This window comes from Phoenix dactylifera, chromosome 8 (genome assembly GCF_009389715.1).
Source record: "Phoenix dactylifera cultivar Barhee BC4 chromosome 8, palm_55x_up_171113_PBpolish2nd_filt_p, whole genome shotgun sequence".
NCBI lineage: Eukaryota > Viridiplantae > Streptophyta > Magnoliopsida > Arecales > Arecaceae > Phoenix > Phoenix dactylifera.
The window spans coordinates 22,130,372-22,151,351 of record NC_052399.1 but is presented as its reverse complement, the minus strand read 5'-3'; the positions used below and the strand labels follow the sequence as shown (position 1 = coordinate 22,151,351).

Genomic DNA, 20,980 nt, shown 5'->3' with positions numbered 1-20,980 from the left:
GAACATCCCAGAAATATTTGGGCCCCAACCTAAGACCTCCAAGGTTAACGGTAGTTCGGTAAGAAAACCATTTGCTCCTATGGAGACGCCTCGGATATATCCGAGACCTCTTTAAGCGAGCTCACTTGGAATTTGAAGTAAATCTGGAGATAAACTTCAGAAAATTATATGAAGAACTCAAGGTTGGTTGGGGATCCTAGCCGATTCTCTGGTCGGAATTAAGCTTAAAAAGAGGCATCAAAAGAAAGGAAATTTGGTATGATAAGTCGAACTCAAATAAAAAAATAAGTTACGTACGAATCGAAGTCAGAAACTTGAAAAAAAATTTATTTTCTTTACCTCAGAATACCCAAACAAAAACAAAATACACTGAGCTCGGTTTATTCGAGTAAAAACAAAAGAAAAAAAGAAACAAAAACTTCATTCCTCTTCGTCGTCGTCATCAGCACTAAAATTGATCCGAAGGGAACTGAAGTCTATCCCTGGAAAAAGTCGAAGGGCTTGAGCTCAGCACTCTTCGAAGCCTTTTGCAAAGGCGTCAGTGGCATTCTGGATGGACTCCTCTTTGAATTGATCCGAGGAGAGAAAATCTTCGACCACTTTAGCATCCTCCTCTTCGATTTTGTCAGCCATCTTCTTGGCCTCGACAGCTTCCTGCTCGACCTGAGCAATCTTCACATATAACTCTACTACTTTCTGCTCAGATGCTACCAAGACCTCTTCGGCCTCGGACAAATGGTTGTCTGAAATCATTGCATAGTCCAGGTGGCCGAGGCTTGAGCTTCTGCCAACTCAACCTTGTACTCGGCCTTCTTTGCTCTCTCTTTAGCTTGTTGAGTCTGCTCCTCTGCCTGCTCGAGATCGGCCTTTGATTTTGCTTCAACCTCGATGGCTCTTCGCTCGGTAGGTTGCCACTTCATCGCAAAGTCCGAAGCATGCCGCCTAAGCGATAAAATTGCCTTGTGCATGTACCTGATCTCATGGGCATGCTGAAAGGAAGAATAGTCAGTAACCAAAGCAAAAAACATGGTGAACTTTACAAAACAGAAGCTTACTTAAACAACCAAGGTGAAAGCTTCGTCGATCAGGTCATTGGAAAGAGCACATAATGCTCTTGTTTGCACGTAACTGAATAGCTTGGACCACATCCTTGGCCACCTACGGGTTGTTAAGGCTGAATTGGACTCATTGATAGACCATCTCGGAATTGTTAAGGCTGGATTTCGCGGAGGCGATTGTAGGCGAGGCAACGGTCGCGGCGGCGGCTACGGGACCTGCGGCGACAGGCAGCGGCCGACCACAGACACCCACGGACGGCGGCAAGTGCGGAGTTGTCGGGCGGCGGTGCTTCTGTGGGTCGTGTCGAACCCTAGTGGTCGACCATGACGTTCCATGGCGGCGGTCTCTCTACGGACCCAACGCAGGTAGGCAGCGAAGGGGGGCGTGCTCAGGGAGAGACACAGTGGAGCTTCTCGGCAGCGGGGAAGATTTTTTTTTTATTGCCGTCTCCCTGTGATGCTTGATCCCCGGACAGCTACAGGCTCAACTTCTAGGAGGGGGGGTCCATGGATAAGTAGGCTGCAAGAGCCGCCAATGGTCTGGCGGCGGGTGGTAGGAACTGATGTAGGGCCTTTCCTCTTTTCCTCAGTGAGAACCGAGAAAGAGGGACCTGGTGAGAACCGAGAGAGAGAGAGAGAAGAGAAAAGGAAAATAAGATTTTCCTTTCTCTTCGCAGTGTGTGTTGTGCAACGACCATCAACGCATTTCGGCATCCGCGGCATGAGCCCCAAGCAAAAACCTCGTGCGGCAGACGTGGAGAAAGAATCGGAGGTGCTCCGTCCATAAACCGGATCCTAGGGCTTTGGCAGCAGGGACAAAGTTGGCTTGTTCTGATGCCAAGCTGATAGAGGACCACTGCAGGAAAAAGAGAGGAGGATGAAGAAGAGAAAGCAAGGAGGAGGAGGAAGAAGAAGAAATGAGGCTAGGATTTTTTTTATTCAATCATTCAATGCCTAATACATGAGAGGGCTGGCCTTTAAATAGGCCTTACATCATGACTAAGTCAAATTAATCAATTGACCAAGTCAATCAATTCACACTGACTAAATTTAGACCCTTATATCAATTAATCCCTTACCAAAATTGATCTACTCAATTGACTTGTCTCCTAACAAAACAACCGACCAAATTGATTTGACTAAAACTAAAGTAAAATACAAAAAATAAAAATAAAACAAACTCAAATGACCCAAGTCTGGGCCTTACTCAAATCGACGGCTCAAGATCATCTCCGAGCTATAACGATGTCAATCCCTGGTGCGAACGCGAACGAGTGGCTCTGATGTCCCCATCAATCTCAGAATGAAGACCTTGGAAGAGCGAGCTAGAACTGAAGGAATGTCTTCCACTGGAGCTGACGAGCTCGGACCAACTAGTGCCGAGGTATTAGCCTCAGATGATGACGGACAAGAAGAAACAACAGCAGTAGATGGTCGGGTGAGGATGACTCCCTCCAGAGGAGCCGACCAAATCGGTGATACAATTTTGACTTTGGACGACTCTATCCGATCCAAGAACGGGTCAGCGGCTCCCCCTCTTCCTTGGGTTCAGACAGCTCGGGAAATTCTTGGTCCGGCTTGCCTAATCCCCTGGGAAATCTCCGAGAGGCGGAGACCTTCAATAACCCGGCCTTATTCTTCTCGACGTGGTCTAAACCCTTTTTTTTTTTTTGGTCAAAACGCCCCCAAGCAGACCAGAAGGCCTCCCCAGAGTGCCGGGCAACATAAGAGGCGACGCAGTCTGCTGCACTGTTCGCCTCTCGATAGGCATGGGCAATCTGACAGGAAGTCAGCTCCCGCACCAAATTGCGAGTGTCCCGTATCAAAGGGTGACCATCCCCATATGTGTCCACTCCTCGTATCTAGTCAATCACTGTAGAGCAATCATCCTCGAGAACAAGTCTGTCGGCCCCCAGAACACGTCTCGCAAACAAAACGCCCTCCCAAGCAGCCTGCAACTCTGCTCCCACCACCGAACAGCCAAAAATACTCCGTCCTCTAGCAGCGATAAATGTACCCCGGTGGTCCCTGATCACGAAACCCACGCCCCCAGATACGCCATCCTCCGCCATACCACCGTCGAAGTTCACCTTAAGATAGCCAGGAGGTGGGGGTACCCAAGAGAAGAAACTAAACTTGGACGCTGAACCAGCAGTGCAAGTACCCCAGATATCCCTAGTCCTCCCAGGTGGAGCCGACATGGCCAACATAGCTGTCTCCGCTGCCTGCCGCAGTGCTCTCTCCGTCACAGCCCGTGGGGACAACCGCCCGCCCTCGAAGAGACGGTCATTCCTAGCCAGCCATATGTGATAGGCTAGGTAAGCCACAATGGATCCTGTCTCAGCATCCCTTGGCCTCCGAGTAGCCTCTCGCAGATACCGGAGCATATCCTCCACCGACTCCCACATAGGAGGGAGCAGCGTCGAGGCCGATCTCCAGCACTGCACAGCTATAGGGCATCGGAGGAGTACGTGGCCAATGGTCTCCTCAGCATCCAAGCATACCTCGCATAGTGATCCCATCCTCATCCCTCGTCTGGCCAACATACTCCTGGTCGGAAGGCAACCCCAGGCCACCTTCCATAGAAAAAGCGCCACCCGGGGATGCACCCTCATCCTCCATATCCATCCGCCATCAATCCGCCTCTCCGGCTCCCTACTGGTCCACGCATGGATGTCCCTGGCACGCACCCTCGACCGGCCTGTCGGAATCCAGACCAATCTGTCAGGCTCCGCCCGGAGCGGGATCGGTAAGGCCAAAATCCTCTCCGCCAGGTGCTCCCCAAAAGTCTCCCGAACGAACACCTCATCCCATCTCCCCTCCCCTGGGACCAACAAATCACTAACTCGATGTCCCATCAGCCTACCCGTATCCACCATGGCCGGTAGCCTGCTAATCGGTAGCTCAATCACCCAGCTATCCTCAAGGACATCCACCGACACACCATCCCCGATAGCCCACCGGATCGCCGGAAGCACTAATGTAGCCCTAGCACTGATCTCCCTCCAGATAGGGGAGTGGAGCCGCCCCGCCCTAACACCAACCGTCAATGCACCGTACTTAGCCCTCATCAGGAAGGACCATATGCTCTCGGGCTCCAGCATGAGGCTAGCTGCCAACCGCATAACCGAAGCCTCCCGTCGCGCCACCAAGGACGGCACTCCCAAGCCACCATGTCTAACCGGCTGACAGACCACCTCCCAAGCCACTAGATGTGCACTGCCTCTGTCACCACGCCTCCCCCAGATAAAGTCTCTGATAAGCCGCTCAACTGACCTCAACGAAGATACGGGGAGGACAGCATGGGATACAAGATATATCGGAATAGCACTGAGGACTGACCGTGCCAATGTGACTCTACCCATCATAGATAATGTATGCATCTGCCACCCTTCTAACCTGTGTCTGATGCTGTGCTCAAGAGAAAGGATATCTCCACTACGCAGACGTCGCCCAAGTATCGGCACACCCAGGTATGTCAAAATGCCCTCCTGCTCACCAACTCCCATGGTCTCCATGATAGCGGCCTTTATCTGAGCCTTGGTCTTCGGACTGAAAAGAATAGACGATTTATCCAAGTTGATCAGTTGACCAGAAGCAGTACAGTAGGCATAGAGAATCCTCCGGATCGAATGTGCAGTCTGCCTGGTCGCCCTAGCCAACAGTAAGCAGTCATCAGCGAATAGCAAGTGGGAAATCGGCATAGCCCTCTGCACCGGCCTATAAACCTCCAGAGTCTGTGAACCCACTGCAGATCGAAGAGCTCTGGACAATGCATCTGCACAAATGATGAATAGCAATGGGGACAATGGACATCCCTGGCGAAGTCCAACAGATGTATTAAAGAAGTGAGAAGGTGTGCCATTTACCAGAATGGAGAAGGAGGGGCCCATCACACAGCCCATAACCCACCTAATCCACATCTCATGGAAGCCAAAGCTCTGTAAAGAATATCGAAGAAACTCCCAGCACATCCTGTCATATGCCCTCTCCATGTCAAGTTTGACCCCCATGAGGCAACGCCGCATAGGAGCCCTCTCCAGATCAAACATGAACTCCTGAGCAATTAGGACATTATCTGATATACTCCTCCCCCTATGAAAGCACCCTGCTCTGGGCTGATAATCCTGGGTAAGATCCCTCTCAGTCTAATTGCCAAGATCTTTGCCGTGACCTTATACAGGGTAGAACATAGGCTAATTGGCCTAAAGTGGCCAGGCACAGTAGCATCCTGGCGCTTGGGGATCAATGTAATAAAAGTCCTCTGCCACTCCGGACTCATCATGGCCGTACTAAAAAACTGCTGGATGGCCTCAATAACATCATGGCCAACAATCGACCAATACCTACGAAAGAACACGGGTGGAAAGCCATCCGACCCAGGTGCTTTGTCCCCCTCTAGGGACTACACCGCCTCCTGAATCTCCCGCCCCGATACCGGACTGATCAGTGCTAAAGCATCCTCATCGGATACCCCCTCAGATGGAAGGGGTAGCTCAGTATGTATCCCACTACCTGTCCGCTCTGTCCACCTGGCCCTGAAGAACTGCTCAAACACCCTGCATATCATATCTGGATCCTCTGTGGTCTGGCCATCCTCGCCCCTGATAGATCTGATCCTGTTCCGCTGTCTTCTGATCAATGTCGACTGATGAAAGAACTTGGTATTTCTGTCCCCTTCCTGAATCCACTGAACCCTCGATTTCTGCCTCCAGAAGATCTCTTGTTGGTGAAGTAGGGAGTCATGCATAGATAAGAAGGATCTCAATTCCGACAACTCCTCATGTGATAAACCTCCCCCCGAAGCTTCTCGTGATTGTAGATTTGCAATTGCCTCCTCTAACTCCTCAATTCTACGGAATATGTTCCCTACTTCCACCCTATTCCACCTCCGAGGATATCTCCTTGTCAACTCAAGTCTGCGAGAAATCCGATACATAGCATCCCCCCGGACAGGCTTGCACCAAGCCTCACTCACAACACCCCAAGACCGAGGGTAACACAGCCATAACCTCTCAAACCTGAAAGGGCAATAAAAAGGAATGGGTCTATCAGTACTCACCAGTATCGGACAGTGATCTGAAGCTATCCGCGAAAGATGTTTGACATGATAGTCTGGGAACTCCTGAATCCAGCCAGCCGTGGCAAAGGCCCTGTCAAGCCTCTCCCACACTCTAGCCGGACCCTGTTGATTGTTGCACCATGTGAATCTGGGCCCTGTGAAACCCAGATCTATCAGCCCATTTGTAGAAATAAACTCCTGAAATTCCTTCACCTTCCTCTGATATGAGAATTGCCTCCCACCCATCTTCTCCTGTGGATCATCTATACAGTTAAAATCTCCTGCAATCAACACTGGGTGCCCCTGATCCACCAACTTGGAAGCCTCCTCCCACAATGTCCTCCGAGCCCTAAAGTCAATACTAGCATATACAGCTCCAAAAATCCATGGCCTCCCCTCCCCTTCTGATATCACCATAATCACTTCCTGGCTACTGACATTAAAGATGTCCACATTACCACAATCCAATTTCCAAGTTACAATAATACCTCCCGACAACCCCTGAGATTCCACAGCATAGAATCTCCAAGATCGCGGAAGTGCCCTCCTAGCTCTCACAATACTCCTCCCGGCTAACCGGGTCTCAGATAAAACACAGATATCAGGGTTGTGCACCTGCACCAACCTCCGAAAAGCCGGGGCGAAAGAAGGTTTCCCGGCCCCCCGACAATTCCAAAGGATTAGCTTCATTGACAACCAGGTTCATTTGCCCGGCTCTCCCTCCCAGAGCCGACCCCACTGTCCACATTCACTCCTTCCTTGGGAATTGGCTCAGCGACATCCCTTTGCACCGCTGCCAAGACCTGAGACAAAACTTGGCTGTGGGCACTGTGTCCCCGTGCCAAATGGCACACAGAGTCCACAGTAGTCCCACCTTCCTCCCTGCCGCAGCTGCCTTTCAAGCCGGCACCACCCACTGCTTGAAAGGCCGTCTCCAGACCTTCCGGCTGTTGCACCGCCCCTGCCGTCGCCTCCACCGCCGACCAGACTGCCGAGAGGTCCCCAACCGAGGTGGCACGGGAGAGCCTCCAGCCTGCAGGTCGTCCGCTGCTAGCTTCCCGCCCACCGCCGGCCGCCACCGCTGCCCTAGGAGGTCGGGAACACATCGGTACCGTCGGCGGAGGTGAACTCCGGCTCCTCCGGTGCCCTCCCGCCACTGGTCTCCGAAAACCCATGGCCGGCCGGACGCCTCCTGCTGGGCACACAAAGTCGGCACACCGATCCCTTTTAGACGGGCTGCGGGCGCGCTTCAGCGGACTCAAACCCGGTCCGCGCCCCGAATCCGTCTTGGGTAAGCCTCGGTTAATTGAGGCCGGCCCATCGCCAGGCCCACTTGACCCCGGCTTTGAACTAAGCGGCCCAAAGCCTGTGTTCTCCGCCCGCCCACCCATAGGGGAGTTGGGCCGCAAAGTACCCTGGATACCGGCCCGATCTCCTGCATGCGGGCCCCGATCAGCCAACTCCGGGACGCTGGTCAACTCGGACAACGCGCCAAACACATTCCCGGGTTGACTCACCCCTCCTCCCGAGTTGCCATTGGAGCATTCCCCTTTGTCCTTGTCCGGTGACTTCCGCCGTGCCACCTTGGACGGCTTCTGCCATCCATCCAGGTCCACCGGAGAGCCAGAGGGGATCGTCTCCCCACCCACCGAAGAAGCCTCCACACGGATGGGCGTACCCACTGGTTTGGGACCGCCCTCCACCGCCATCTGCATCCTTGGTTTCTCACTCCCTTTTCCAGTCCACGGACTCTGTGGGTAACCATCCACGGCCCGTACCCCGGGGTCTCCGAAGGGCCGTTCCCACTGACCCCTCCCTGTGAGGAGACTTCCGACGTTCGATTCTCCTCCTCCATCACTGCCTTACCACACCTTTCTCCTGGAATCTCGATCGGTTTAGACACACATGAACCTTCCCCATGGCCCACTCTGCCACACCGGCAGCACGGATTTGGAAAGTTCTCAAAGATGAATGCTTGCCAAACCCTCTCTTCCATCCTCTGTGTCTTCCCCTTCACAAAGATACCACCTCTCAAAGGATTTTTGAGGTCCACCTCGATCTTGACCCTAGCAAAGCCCAGTTTCTTGCCTTGCTCCGTTGCTTCATCCACCGCCAGCGGCCTACCAGCCTTCGCCGCCATCTGAAGAATGATGGACTTCTCCCAGAAATCCAGCGGCAGCCCGGGCATCCGAAGCCAGACAACCACCTTGCTCAACCCACCTACACCCGGAGTGAAGTTTGGCCTCCACCGTTCCATGGCATGAAGCTGCCCTGCCACCATCCATGGCCCCCAACTCAGTGCCATCTCCTTGTGTTCCTCACAGGAAAACCGAACCACATAGAAGCCTTCCAGCAGTGGGAAGATCTCGGGGATATCAGAGAGCTTCAGAACCCGTCTAAGCTCCTTAACCACCCATTCGGCAGGGACGACCCTTCCCAGGCTCCGAATCAGCACCGTCGAATCCATCCATGGCTTCTTGGTCTCCTCCAGCTTATCCTCCTCAACTTCCACCACATCATCGTATCGCCTCTGCAACGCCTCCAGCTCCGCAGCAGGGATGTGAAGATTCGTCCAATGCGGCCGCATCGGGGCACCTCTAGCCACCGCCGACCACGACGGCCCCTTCGCCCCTTCCCCCACGTGACTTCGATTGGGCCGGGTAGATACGCCATCCACCGACCCAGTCTTCCTTCCCACCACCGGCTCCGCCATGTCTCCCGCCCTCCTACCGTTCGAGAAAATCCCCGTGAGACTACCCAAGGTCACACGAAGATTAAAGCACCCGCTCCCCGCTCACCCCGCTTCGATCTGCTACAAGCTGTTCTTCGGTGCCATGGATTGGAGCAAAGACAATAGTAGGAGACAGGGAGTGAAGTGGACAGATGGTGGTAGGGGAATCTTCAGCTCCCCTTCCTTTTATTCAATTGCTTGGCAAGATTGTTGGCTAAACCCTTCGACTGATCTACATTGTTGGCTTTCGACGAGACCCGTCTCCCCTCAGCAAGATTGTATCTTTCTGAAAGAAATCGCTTCACGGCATCAGAAAACCCCAGCCCATCTGTACTGCCCTTGCCCGTCAAATCGTCTTCCGACTCCATCCCATCTTCCCATATTCTCGGGTTCCGACGACTCCTATCTCATCTAAGAACGGATCTTTTTCTTCTAGGTTCAGCGCCTCCTCCTCCTCCTCCTCGGGTTCGGAGAGCTCGGGATCCTCGTCCGGCTTGCCTAATCCCCTGGGAAATCTCCGAACGGCGGAGACCTTCAATAACCCGGTCTTCTCCTTCTTCTCGACGCGGTCTACATCGTTGGGTTTCGACGGCTCCACCGGATCCAAGATCCGGTCGTTTTCCACCAGAGGCGCCTCGTCGGGGTCGGAGAGGTCGGAAAGTTGTCTTCCCTGGCGGCCGCATCCCTTTGGAAAATCGCGGTGGGCGAAGACCTTCCGGCGCTTGCCATTGTTGGGAGCGACGACGGCGGCACGCTTCGACCCCATCGGAGGAGACGAGAGAAAGAGATGGGAGCGAGCGAGAGGCGGCAAAGAAAGAGGCGATGAAGGGTTTCTCTGGACGTTCTCCTGGCCGAGAGGTATGTATATCTCAAGATAGGAGGGAGAGGGGAAGATCGCGTAGTTTTAGCTTAACAGTGAATGGAACGTCTAAAGATTGGGCCGAAATCCGAATGGAAAGAGATCGGCATATCTACACCCATATTTATTTTATTCAATAAATACAGATACAAATATAAATATTAGTCGAATATAAAAATTTATATTTATATTTATTTTACACAAATATAATAAAATATCAAAAATATGAATATAAATCAAATAATTAAACTTTATAACCATAGAATCATAGATATTACTAAGTGGGTGATAAATCAAGCTAATAGCATATTCATACGGCCATTTATTTTTGTAAAAAATTCAAGTGTATCATATAAAATTAAATAAAATTATAAATAAAATTGAATATTCGAATACGGATCGGATGGTTATTTATTTATATCTATATCCATTTTTTTTACGGATACAGGTATTAATCGGATACTCAAATTTCTATTTATATTCGAATAAATTTGGACATAGGAGCTACAGTTACATTCATTGAGGCAAGCTATGTCCTGTTACATTCATTGAGGCTGTTACATTCATTGAGGCAAGCTACAAGTTCCATCTATCTTTTCCTTGGTCTTCCAATTTAGCTCCTATACAGTAGTGATTAACCTTGGCCTAGTTATTTAAGTTTTCTTTCTAAATTCTCATTTGAGGTATTTTATGATCTTTAAACATTACATTGATCTTTATATGTTCAGATTTCACATTAAAAAATGAACGATGTCAATAATTATCAAACTCTGTTCCCACCATTTCTGAAAGCATTTTGAACCGTCGCTGCAGGATGCTTGCTGGAACTCCATTCCATGTCATTAGAAGCATTTTAACTCATTATTGTTCTTGACTTCTGATTTCTTCTTGATCCTTTCTGCTTGCCAGGGTCTTCTCAGATGTCCAAAAAAAACTTGTCCACACCATCTTAGTTGCTTTTGGATCACTTTATCCCATTCATATAAGTCCTGTACCATATCATATAATGAACTAAAATTTAAAAAGAGCATCCCAATACACAAGACTAAGGCCACTATGAGTCCAGCGACAATCAACTATACGCAGCCTTAGAGCCACAAGTAGAAAGGTTATTTTCGTGCTTTGAACCTATGACACTCAAATCATGATGGAGAAACCATCCTCTAGCGCCAAGGCCCACCCTCTAAAAGAAAATATAGAATTTCAACCAAAAAAAAAAGATGACCTAAATTTTCCCTTCTTTTCCTAATAATATCAGCTTTGAAAGCATTCAGATATCTTTCCAGCATCACTTCTGAATTCAACTAATTCTAAATATTAATACGATTCTTTCTATCATGCTGCTCATTTTGATCCCAAGATAACTATTTACAAAAATCATTATGTCCATCCAGGTTGAGGTGCTGAGCTGTATTCGACATCCCAACATGTTCCTGCTACTTGGTGCACGTCCCGAGTATGGTATTTTGGTTTATGAATACATGGACTATGGGAGTTTAGAAGATGAACTCTTCCGTCGAGGCAACACTCCACCAATCCCATGGAGCGTGCGTTTTAAAATCGCTGCAGAGATAGCTACTGGACTATTGTTCCTCCACCAGGCTAAGCCAGAACCTCTGGTTCACCGAGACCTGAAGCCAGCAAACATCCTCCTAAATCACAACTATGTAAGCAAGATCAGTGATGTGGGCCTAGCAAGACTAGTCCCACCATCTGTAGCAAATAGTGTGACAAAATACAGAATGACGTCGACTGCTGGAACATTTTGTTACATCGACCCCGAGTATCAACAGACAGGCATGCTCGGTGTCAAATCTGATATATACTCTTTGGGAATAATGCTGCTCCAGATCATCACAGCAAAGCCTCCAATGGGCCTCACACACCATGTGGAGAGAGCAATTGAAAGGGGAACCTTTGCAGAAATGCTCGATCCAGCTGGCACTGATTGGCCTGTTGAGGAGGCTCTTTCATTTGCTAAACTCGCTTTGAAGTGTGCAGAATTGAGAAGGAAAGAACGACCTGATCTCGGGATGGTCATCTTGCCTGAGCTCAACCAGTTAAGAAATTTTGGACATGCACACCAAGAAAATGCTGGTGGCGGCATTTTTGGCACTGCACCACACAGTTCTAGCATTTCACATCAGAGAATGAGGTCTCTCACCAATCAGGTTAGTTTAGTTTAATTTGAAATAGAAGCCTTTTAAGATCTGTCAAGCAGTATGAAGCAAAATGCAACAACTGTACTGATCTGAGTTGTTTGTGTTTGCGCAAGCAGGATCAGGTATCAAGCAATTCAATTTGTAGTGCTCCATGTTTGTCTTCAGCTGATAGCTAAGGACTATAATGGCATCAATCGAGAGAGAAGCAGAATCTTCATAGACACTCCCAGGGGTATCAGAGAAGGTTGGCAAATAAAAGGGTCTTTGATCTTGCGCTATGCAAATGTTGTAATGAGATGGTTGTTAGCCAGCTTTTGAGGATTGCAACCAATGATGTTCCACATATTGACATTTTGCCTCCTCAAAATACAGGAAATTGAAATCTCTTACAGCTTCAGTTGGCATTATTTAGATTTTAAGATGACTGATCAAACTAACCAGCATTAATTCTTGCTTCCTTCTACTTGTATCCGCTTCACACCAGAGGTCAACCAAGCAAGATAACTCCAAGGATCCCATTTGCTAGAATAAGGTGAATAATGATAACAAAAATATGTTTCATTACATGATATAAAAGAATTATCATATTGCAAATTTTTCAATGTATTAACCTCGCAAAAACAAGGATCTTCATAAAAGAACAATATGTTTTCATACCAGAAAAAAAAAAAAAAGTGATGTGTTTTACCAGAGTAAGAAAACACTAAACAGGTCTAAGAATCCAATCTTTGGACCAATCAATCCATTTTTGGCACACATAAAAATATTAATGAGGAGGCTTTGATTATCAATCATCATGTCCAACTGATGATGCAGTATCCGCATAGTGCAGCAATTTTTGCCTACAGAGTCGCTAATTGGACTTATTTCTATTTTTTGATGGAGTGTCTCTGAGCATATTTTCGTTGAGTGAAATCAAATCCAAGTTGGGTGGATTATCGATTTATGAGAGTAGATCCATTAGTAGATACCAATCAAGTAGCATAAACCCATTGGAAAGCCAGGTCATGCTGCGCATATAGTGCTTCGCATTAAATGCTGACCCAACTTGATCCATTGCCACCATATAGGCTTGCAAGTGGCTCAAGTAGACCAAGATTCAGAGACTCAAAATGGGCTTGATCTGCACATGCGCATCTCTACTAAGACCCAATGATCCAGATCGAACTGGATCTAGCCAATGGAAAGCCTGATTTATTTTTGAAAATCTAAGACCAAATGCAGAATATTTTGGCCCATGGATGTCCTCCTCTGTGTTCACTTGTTCCATTTGCCTCAAGCCATCCATTTCAAAATGGACAATGATCAGATTGTGCTTGTATGAATCTCTTTCCACACAGCATTTCAGCTTGCCCTCTCCAGCCCAAGAAGCCACCACCAGATCAAATTTAATCAAATCCAGACCATCCAATCATTATAGCCCATCAGAAAATACAAAGGCAGACATGGTTTTCCACAACATGTTCCTGCTTTGGCAGGAATGCTGGGAAAGGCCCGCACCACAAGTTTCCCAAGAACCATACTGCTCTATACTAAATGGAACTAAAAAGCAACACTATCTTCACCAACCAGAAAAAATGGAACTAAAAGATAAAAACCACATCAATCAAATAACATATCTGAAGAACCAACAGTGCTCAATTCTAACCATCTATTTGCTGCATGCTACCTCAAATAATTCGTTAGAGAGATTGTATTCCAATAAATCACCCTAAATTTTCAATTCCTAGTACCGTCTAGACAGTGTCACTTAGTAGCCACCAAAGAGCAGAAAATCAAATGACAGACTAATTAAATCTTCTTTCTTTCAGGTGAAGTCTAATTAAAACATTATACATAATCCCAATGAAATTCTTAAGTAGCAAGCCTTGACTCACAAAACCATATGACACATTACACAAATCCTAACTACAATTTCATCCAATCCCAGAGAGCTCCCCAAGAAAGAACTAAAGATGCATAATGAATTCAGCAACATCCTGTCCCACAAAAATACTATAAAAGGACTAAGGAACAAAACAGCATGAAAACAAACAGGTAATACAAACACATCATTGTATATAAGGAAAAAAGCAGAAAATAGCAAAAATATACTCTCTATGACTGAAATAACTCCAAGCAACTTCAAGTTCAAACCAAATATAACAGCAATTTCAAATTACAAGATCAAGCAAGAAATTTTTTGACAGCAAAGAAATCTAAAAAATATTACAAAACCAATCAAATTACATAGAAGTTCCCATTTGAAGTTCACATTAAGGAGTCTAATACTTGAATAGGAAAACAAAGGAACACAAAAAACACAGGTAATACCAAAATGTCATCAGAAACAAGATAAAACAAAGCTGGAAATAGTAAAAATGTATTCCCAATAAGTGAAATAACTCCAAGTAACTTCAAACTAAACATAATGATAATAGCCAGATTAAATTATCAAGCGAGAAGAAGTTGTAAGCAGAAAAGCAATCCAAAAAATAATCTTAAAGCTAATCAAATTGCACATAAAAGTCACACTTAGTATGCAAGACTTCTCCTTACAACCAAATTATATATATCATAGTACTGTCATAGACAAAGAGCACAAACAAATAAAAATTGAGAACCGAATATGACTTGAACTCCATTGTAAGGTCAAGAAACAAAAATTGGAATGTAACAGACAGATCGACAAGAGAGTGCATAGACAACCAAATTAACTCCCTAATTGCACTGTATTAACCCAAGACATCACCTATCAAAACTAGCCAGAAGGTATTATTTTGGTTCCTTTGTTTTGTATAAGCACCCAAGATCTTCCCAACTTATAACCGAAGTGGGACTATAAACATTGTGCACTGGTCCTCACTTCCTCTCCCATTTTAGTCATGGCATCCTCGTCAAGTTAAACGCCCAAATCTAATCGCAAACACCATGATTAGCCCATGGTCAGCCCCAAAAGGTCCTCTATTTCACATGGGCCATGGACTGGGTCAAATGAGATACCATTTGTAAGGATTTCTTTGCCCTGAATAAATCTCCAAGATCTCCCCAAAGCACTACTAGTATGGAACTAGACACACCTACATGAGTCCTCACGTACACTCATTTAAACCCTTAAATAGTTTACCCAAAAAAAGGAGTGAAAAATTGGCACTACCAAAATAAACATAGTTTATGATAACATAGTTTTCAATTTTAATTAATATGAAACAATTAAAATGCCAATCATCCTGAATTTTCCTTAAACATGGCACTACCAAAATAAACATCATAGATGGAGTACAATGCTTTTTAATTTCCCAGAAGCCACATCAATATTAATCATCTACATGAGGCAACATTTGATGCAATGTTGCATAGCAACCGGCATGGTAGGTACATCTGCCCCGGATGAATGCAACCATAGAGGATCAAAGGATCTAGCAGATGATCAGTGAGATTAGCACATTTATTTTATTATTTTTAATTATAGGTATTATATAAAATGCAAAAATTTATTTAAGTTGCTAATAGTGTATATCACCTTATAACATACCATGCCTCGTTCCAACAGGATTAGCTGTATCATTCTGATATGGTATCCCATGTATGACAATGTTTTGTGACCGGCCAACTTTCTGACAAAGGTTGCACAAGTCCAAACTAAACCTAGAAGGCTAGTTGGCAGATAAAAAAACTCACTTATTTATTTTGCAGTTTAAAATGCTTGTATATGATATTAGATAATATAATGGCTACAATTATATAACAAGATATTCATTTCATTCTACACTTGCAATATAAAATAAGAACAAGGGTTACCCGACATCCATGTCAATGTGTAAAACATATGCAGTTATGCACTGTAACTTCTTTTGATCTATTATCACACTCTCTTTGGACCTTCTGACAATGGTAGCTATTGCAATTCCAAGTCAATATAAATGCTTGCAATCCCAAATCAAACTAATGCACACAACTTATTAACTGGCAACATGACAAATAAAAAACAGAACGAACAGTAGAATAAATAAAAATAAAGGCACAAAGAAAGAAGACGCAAAACAAATTAATGTGATACTTCACAAGATTAAAGATTTGACTCTAGATTCTTTCTCATGTATACGTTAAGTACATGTCAAATTTTATATGGTAGCAAGATTGATCATGGAAATGGAAATAATAGGCCTTCAAAGTACCACAAAACAACAGTTAGAAAGAAGATCAACAGAAGTTTTCAGTCCTTCCACCTTGCTCCCTTATCATAGAATAGATAATCTACATGAGAAAGAGCACTGAAAATGTCCTCAGATCCAACAATACTTCCATTCTAAATATCGTCCAATATTTTCCTAAGGTGAATTTGAAATGCAACTGCTGAATCTGATAATAGATTATCCATTTTTAGGAAGGGAATTATTTGCAAAGGTGCTTGAATTTGAACTTTTTAAAATTATAGAAATAGGATTTTTCTCCTAATCATATATATTAAGCCACTTCTTCTGAAGTAAAAGATACAAATCTTATTAAAAGAAATGATGGAAGATCAATTTCTCATACTTATTGAGTAACATTAATAAATATTGAGGATGAGTACCAAGAAATGGTATTCTATGAATAATTATGTTCTATTTACCAAGACAAAACTCTTCATTGAGAAAGAATGATTGGGACTTACCCGGGTTTGTATAAATTCACACAATTTAACACTACATACGCATACAAACAAACATGCATACCCATCCACGCACCCATACACACCTGGAGAATAAATGAAGTTTCAGCATGTGAATGAACATGGCAAATGTTCTTCAACAATGCACAATAGTGAAAGTAACTGGATTTGGAAGACCTCAATGTCCCATGTGCAATTGTGAACAACTATTTTCATGTAAGCATGCCGAATTAGTTTGTAACTCCCTCAATAGCATTAACCAAGTATACAGCACCTGGGAATACAAGCTAAAATGACAAAAGCAAGAAAAATCATCTTAGTATAAAGGATAAGTAGGTGCACTCTCTTACGTCAATATGGTGCAACATTTGTAGTGCTGCCATTGTGATATTGTTCAAATCATGATCTAGTACACTTTCACAATGCAGATCGATCATTTGCCTCAATCGATATATAACAAGTTTTGTTCTATGGTATGACATGTCGATCAAAACTTTGATCTTTTTTTTTTTTATGATTCTACTGACTCATACAACTAGTACAAGATTCACTAATCAAGATGTTGAGAGCTCAAGTAGTTGTCCGCCTATTTATTTAGATATTTATGCCCAAGGATACTTGGCTGGAGGTCATGACACTTAATATCATTATTATCTTCATACATTCAAATAATGGTTGTCCAGCCACATAATGATATCATCTTTACACATTCCTCTCTTTTTTCTTTTTTTTTTCTTTTGATAAATACAGTGGAAATTAATTAACTGTCTGCACGAAGATCAAAAAAAATGTGTGGATATAACAGACACCTTTTAATCATAGCAAAACAACTATAGGACCTCTTGAAAATGATTAGATGCTAAAGTTGACTTGTCCATTCAGAAAGGTAAAGACGATTACAATTTTTGTATGTTGCAAGTTCTAGTTGCAGGCCCAACTTAGTGCACAAGACATAAATAAATATTAAGAAAATAAGATCATTGAAAAGTAAAATAAGATCATTGAAAAGTTAATATGCTAATGACAATGCAGCACTCATGTTAGAATTGATTTCACTGATGTTAAATATTTTAGCTTTTCAGATAAGAAAAAAAAAAAAGGAATTGTCATTTTCACCTGAATTTTTCCTTCCACAAAATTCCTGTGATTAACAGAGCACCTAATTATATCTATTTTTAACACAGCACCCTGAGTTGGAGAATAACGACACAGGAATCTACGTAAAACCAGGAAGCGTGCACCAATAGAGTAAGTATATTACTCAGGAACATACGTCCGCAGAGTAACTATATAAACTACGGAAGCATATATCAACAATAATAAGTATATCAATCAGGAACCATATGCAAGAATACATGGTATTTAAACAGTTAAGGAATCTTTTACCTCAAAGTCTCAAGACCCACATTCCTCTACATGGTAAAGATTTCCCTTTTCTGACTGATTCTTGATCAGTTTCCACAAAACATGCTAATGAAGTGAAATTAACAGACAAATCAAAAACTCAGTTTAAGGTACCGTAATGTTAACCAACAGAGCATCAAGATCCTCTTCTTCCAACATCCTCCACGTTGCAACGTTTCCTTTTCTTTCAATTTTCTTTCAAGAAAACTCATTCATCATGAAATCTGCATTAAAGAAATAGAGTCAAGCCAAGATCAAAAGTCTAGAAGGCAAAAGCCCTTTCAAGATTCGTTAAAGCCCTGAGCTGGAACAAGAAACAAAAAAGAAAAAAGAAAAAGCCTTAATAAAGAAAGAAGAACCTTGTACACCAAAAAAAAAAAGAAAGAAGAACCTTCAGACATATAATATCCTACAGCATTTGAAAGAAACCCTAGCCGAACCAAGAAACAGATAAAGATGAAGAAGAGAAGAAAGGAAAGAGACGAGAGAGGCGGAGGAGAGATGGAGTATCCGAACATTGAGAGGGCCTTCTTCCTTCTTCGTCCCTGTCGAACTCTTCCCTCGCTCTGACTTCCACCGCTTGCACTCTTGTCCACCGCTCGGTGCGGAGGGGCTTCTTTCTTCTTTCCTTCATCTCCCTCGACCTGTATTCTTGCTCCCCCTTCACTCGCACGCGCTCTCGCTCTCCCGGGACGGAGCCCCGCTTCAGACGGGGTCCCTATTTATAGGAGCCGAGATGGCGGTGGGGCCTGGGATGCCAGCTGGCATTCCCTGTCATGTTACGTCGGCGGGATGTGCGGACTTTATATGAGCCTTCTTGTCATAGTAAGTCGGCAATGTCTGCCGACTATACGTGAAACTTAAGACTTAGGAATTATAAATCTTAAAATTAGTTTCACGTCAACATACTTCATATCAAGTGAGTCCGCAGTTTTACCGACTTTATAGCAAGCATGTCGAAAAATCTGCCGACTTCACGCCAATCTTGCTTGTTCTAGTGCCAAGTCCATTGCCAGAGGTCGATGGGCGGTGATGGTGCATCTACTCTTCCACCAGAAGTTCTCCAGTGCAGTTAGAACTAGATGGGATATATTTCTAGTTGCCTATGCTTTGGTTTCTCTTTCTTTTCTTTTTTTAACAGATTTTAAACAATAGAATTCATGACAAATCTTCGAATATGTTAGGGATTCAATATGATGGAGGAGGCCACGGATGCTATCAATTTTCAGGCGTGGGGCTCATCAGTCGGAGAGAGATGCCTAAGCTGAGGAGAATCTACGCATCATGGGCACCGATATGGGAAAACTTTTACCATCAAAAAAAGACTGTTGAAATTTTGGTACATTATCTCAGAATTTTTTTATATTCCGTAGGACCAGAAGGATAGCCAAGTTAATGAGAGAGGTTTCTTTATATTCAGTTTCTGCATGATAAAAGGTTCATCGGAACTAAATGTAGTGATTTTTTCGACTTTAGAGTAATTTGGATGGGGCAGCAATCTAGTTTTGTTGAGTGTTGATGGCACAACTATTGATGCAGTGAACATGTTCAATATTAACATGTTGAAGCAATGGTTCAACAGAAGTTTCTGCTCAAAAGTGGTGGAATAACAAGAAAATAAATATACATGCCTACAAGAATGGGCAGGGGAGGTGTTTTTGCAGAAGCAGTAGAATTGGAAGGTTCTCTCGTATCCACTGCAGCTAAAAGTTTAGCAATAATAAATTTCTTTTCTAGATAATTACTAACAGCTATACTACATAAAATGATTCAGATTTCACTGTATGAAAATTGTATAGAATTTTTCAGTCTCCTTTTACTTGACCGGACTAGACCAATGAAAACGGACCAAGATTTTTATTCGTATAGCGCCTCTATTAAAGAAGCGAAAGCATGAAGTTAAAACCTTCTGCAAGACTTTGTTTCTATGGGTTCGTTGAGAAAGATTACAAATCTAGAAAAGTAATGCGAACCAAATAATATGGATGAACAGGCCTCGGTGCCGGTGAAATGGATCTTCAAGCTAGATATGAGGTATTCGAAAAATCTAGAGGAAGAGATATAATATTATGTGCACATAAAACTTGTACTCTAATTACTCTAATTATTAGTTTCTTTCGCCCTTCTTGTCCAAAAAATATCCTCGAGTAGGAAATAATTAACCATAACATTTTTGTGATAATATAATATTGACAGGTGACAAAACATAATTAAATTTAGCAAATTGAAGATCTCATTTAGAATAATGTTTAACATAAAGGATTTGGGAACAACAAAAGAGATGTATATGCCTTTTAAGTATGGGTAGAAGTACAGTCAGAGGGTTCTTGTTGTGTACAATATTGCTGCTAAAATTTCACCTGCATGGCTGAGACAACCATCGATTTTTTTTTTTATTTCTGCAAGTTTATTGAGAGAAGTCAGAAAGCCAGAATAATAATGCTAATCAAATAATTGGATGAAATAGATGAAGGTATCCATCAATGATGTGGATCTGCATGATGAGAGGAAAACTTCCAAAAAAAACGGAAACTAGGATTGCAGGGTATATGATATTATGTGCAGGTAATGTAAGTATTCCTTGTGGGAGTGCAGTTACAACAATATCTATCATTTTGCCCCCTAAAGTTCAAACATATGTTTCAAATAGGCCCAAACATCCTAGTGCTGGAATTTATTAACCACAATATTGTTATTGTGATTTACAATAACCACATACAGAATAGAGTCAATAGACTACTCAGAGAATTTCTCTGAGTTTCACTGAGAATGCTAACATTGTAACCTTGACTTCTATGAGTTTCAATGGGAGAATATTAACATAGTCACCTTGCCTCCAGGTAATCGATGGTCAATTGTTTACAAGTGTTGTGGACTCCTCTGAAAACAAACTTTTGAAGGATTTCCCTGAAAATCTCCGCATAGATCTGCATCCCAAATGAAACCTGCTGACTTTCATTTGTATCAATACTATTCCAAACCTATTTAGGCCTGTTTGGATGTCTGGGCTCAAAATCCTAGAGAATTCATGGGTTGGGCTAGTACAACTAGTAAGATCATAGGATTACAGA

At 44.0% G+C, this 20,980-nt stretch overlaps 2 protein-coding genes and 1 long non-coding RNA gene across 3 annotated transcripts; 1 reads left to right on the top strand and 2 right to left on the bottom strand.

Moving 5' to 3' along the window:
* Positions 1-5,463: 5,463 nt before the first annotated feature.
* On the bottom strand, positions 5,464-6,810 carry LOC120111740. The gene has a single exon (XM_039129621.1). It carries the CDS (start codon positions 6,808-6,810, stop codon positions 5,464-5,466), a length of 1,347 nt encoding a protein of 448 aa, XP_038985549.1.
* Positions 6,811-10,951: 4,141 nt separating this feature from the next.
* On the top strand, positions 10,952-12,269 carry LOC103718663 (U-box domain-containing protein 34-like). The gene is made up of 2 exons (XM_039129259.1): positions 10,952-11,881; positions 11,989-12,269. Exons 1-2 carry the CDS (start codon positions 11,093-11,095, stop codon positions 12,046-12,048), a joined length of 849 nt encoding a protein of 282 aa, XP_038985187.1. The 5' UTR covers positions 10,952-11,092; the 3' UTR covers positions 12,049-12,269.
* Positions 12,270-17,820: 5,551 nt separating this feature from the next.
* On the bottom strand, positions 17,821-18,615 carry LOC103718654. The gene is made up of 2 exons (XR_605888.3): positions 18,426-18,615; positions 17,821-18,133 (listed from the first exon to the last, which is right to left on the bottom strand). It is a non-coding gene; the product is annotated as an uncharacterized LOC103718654 (long non-coding RNA).
* Between the last annotated feature and the right edge of the window lie 2,365 nt (positions 18,616-20,980).

Bases quoted from the DNA above. Each gene is read 5' to 3' on its own strand.
- LOC120111740 (XM_039129621.1), bottom strand. From the start codon at position 6,810: ATGAAGCTAATCCTTTGGAATTGTCGGGGGGCCGGGAAACCTTCTTTC.
- LOC103718663 (XM_039129259.1), top strand. From the start codon at position 11,093: ATGTCCATCCAGGTTGAGGTGCTGAGCTGTATTCGACATCCCAACATG. The intron at 11,882-11,988 runs GTTAGTTTAGTT...TTGCGCAAGCAG, and splicing joins TGAGGTCTCTCACCAATCAG to GATCAGGTATCAAGCAATTC.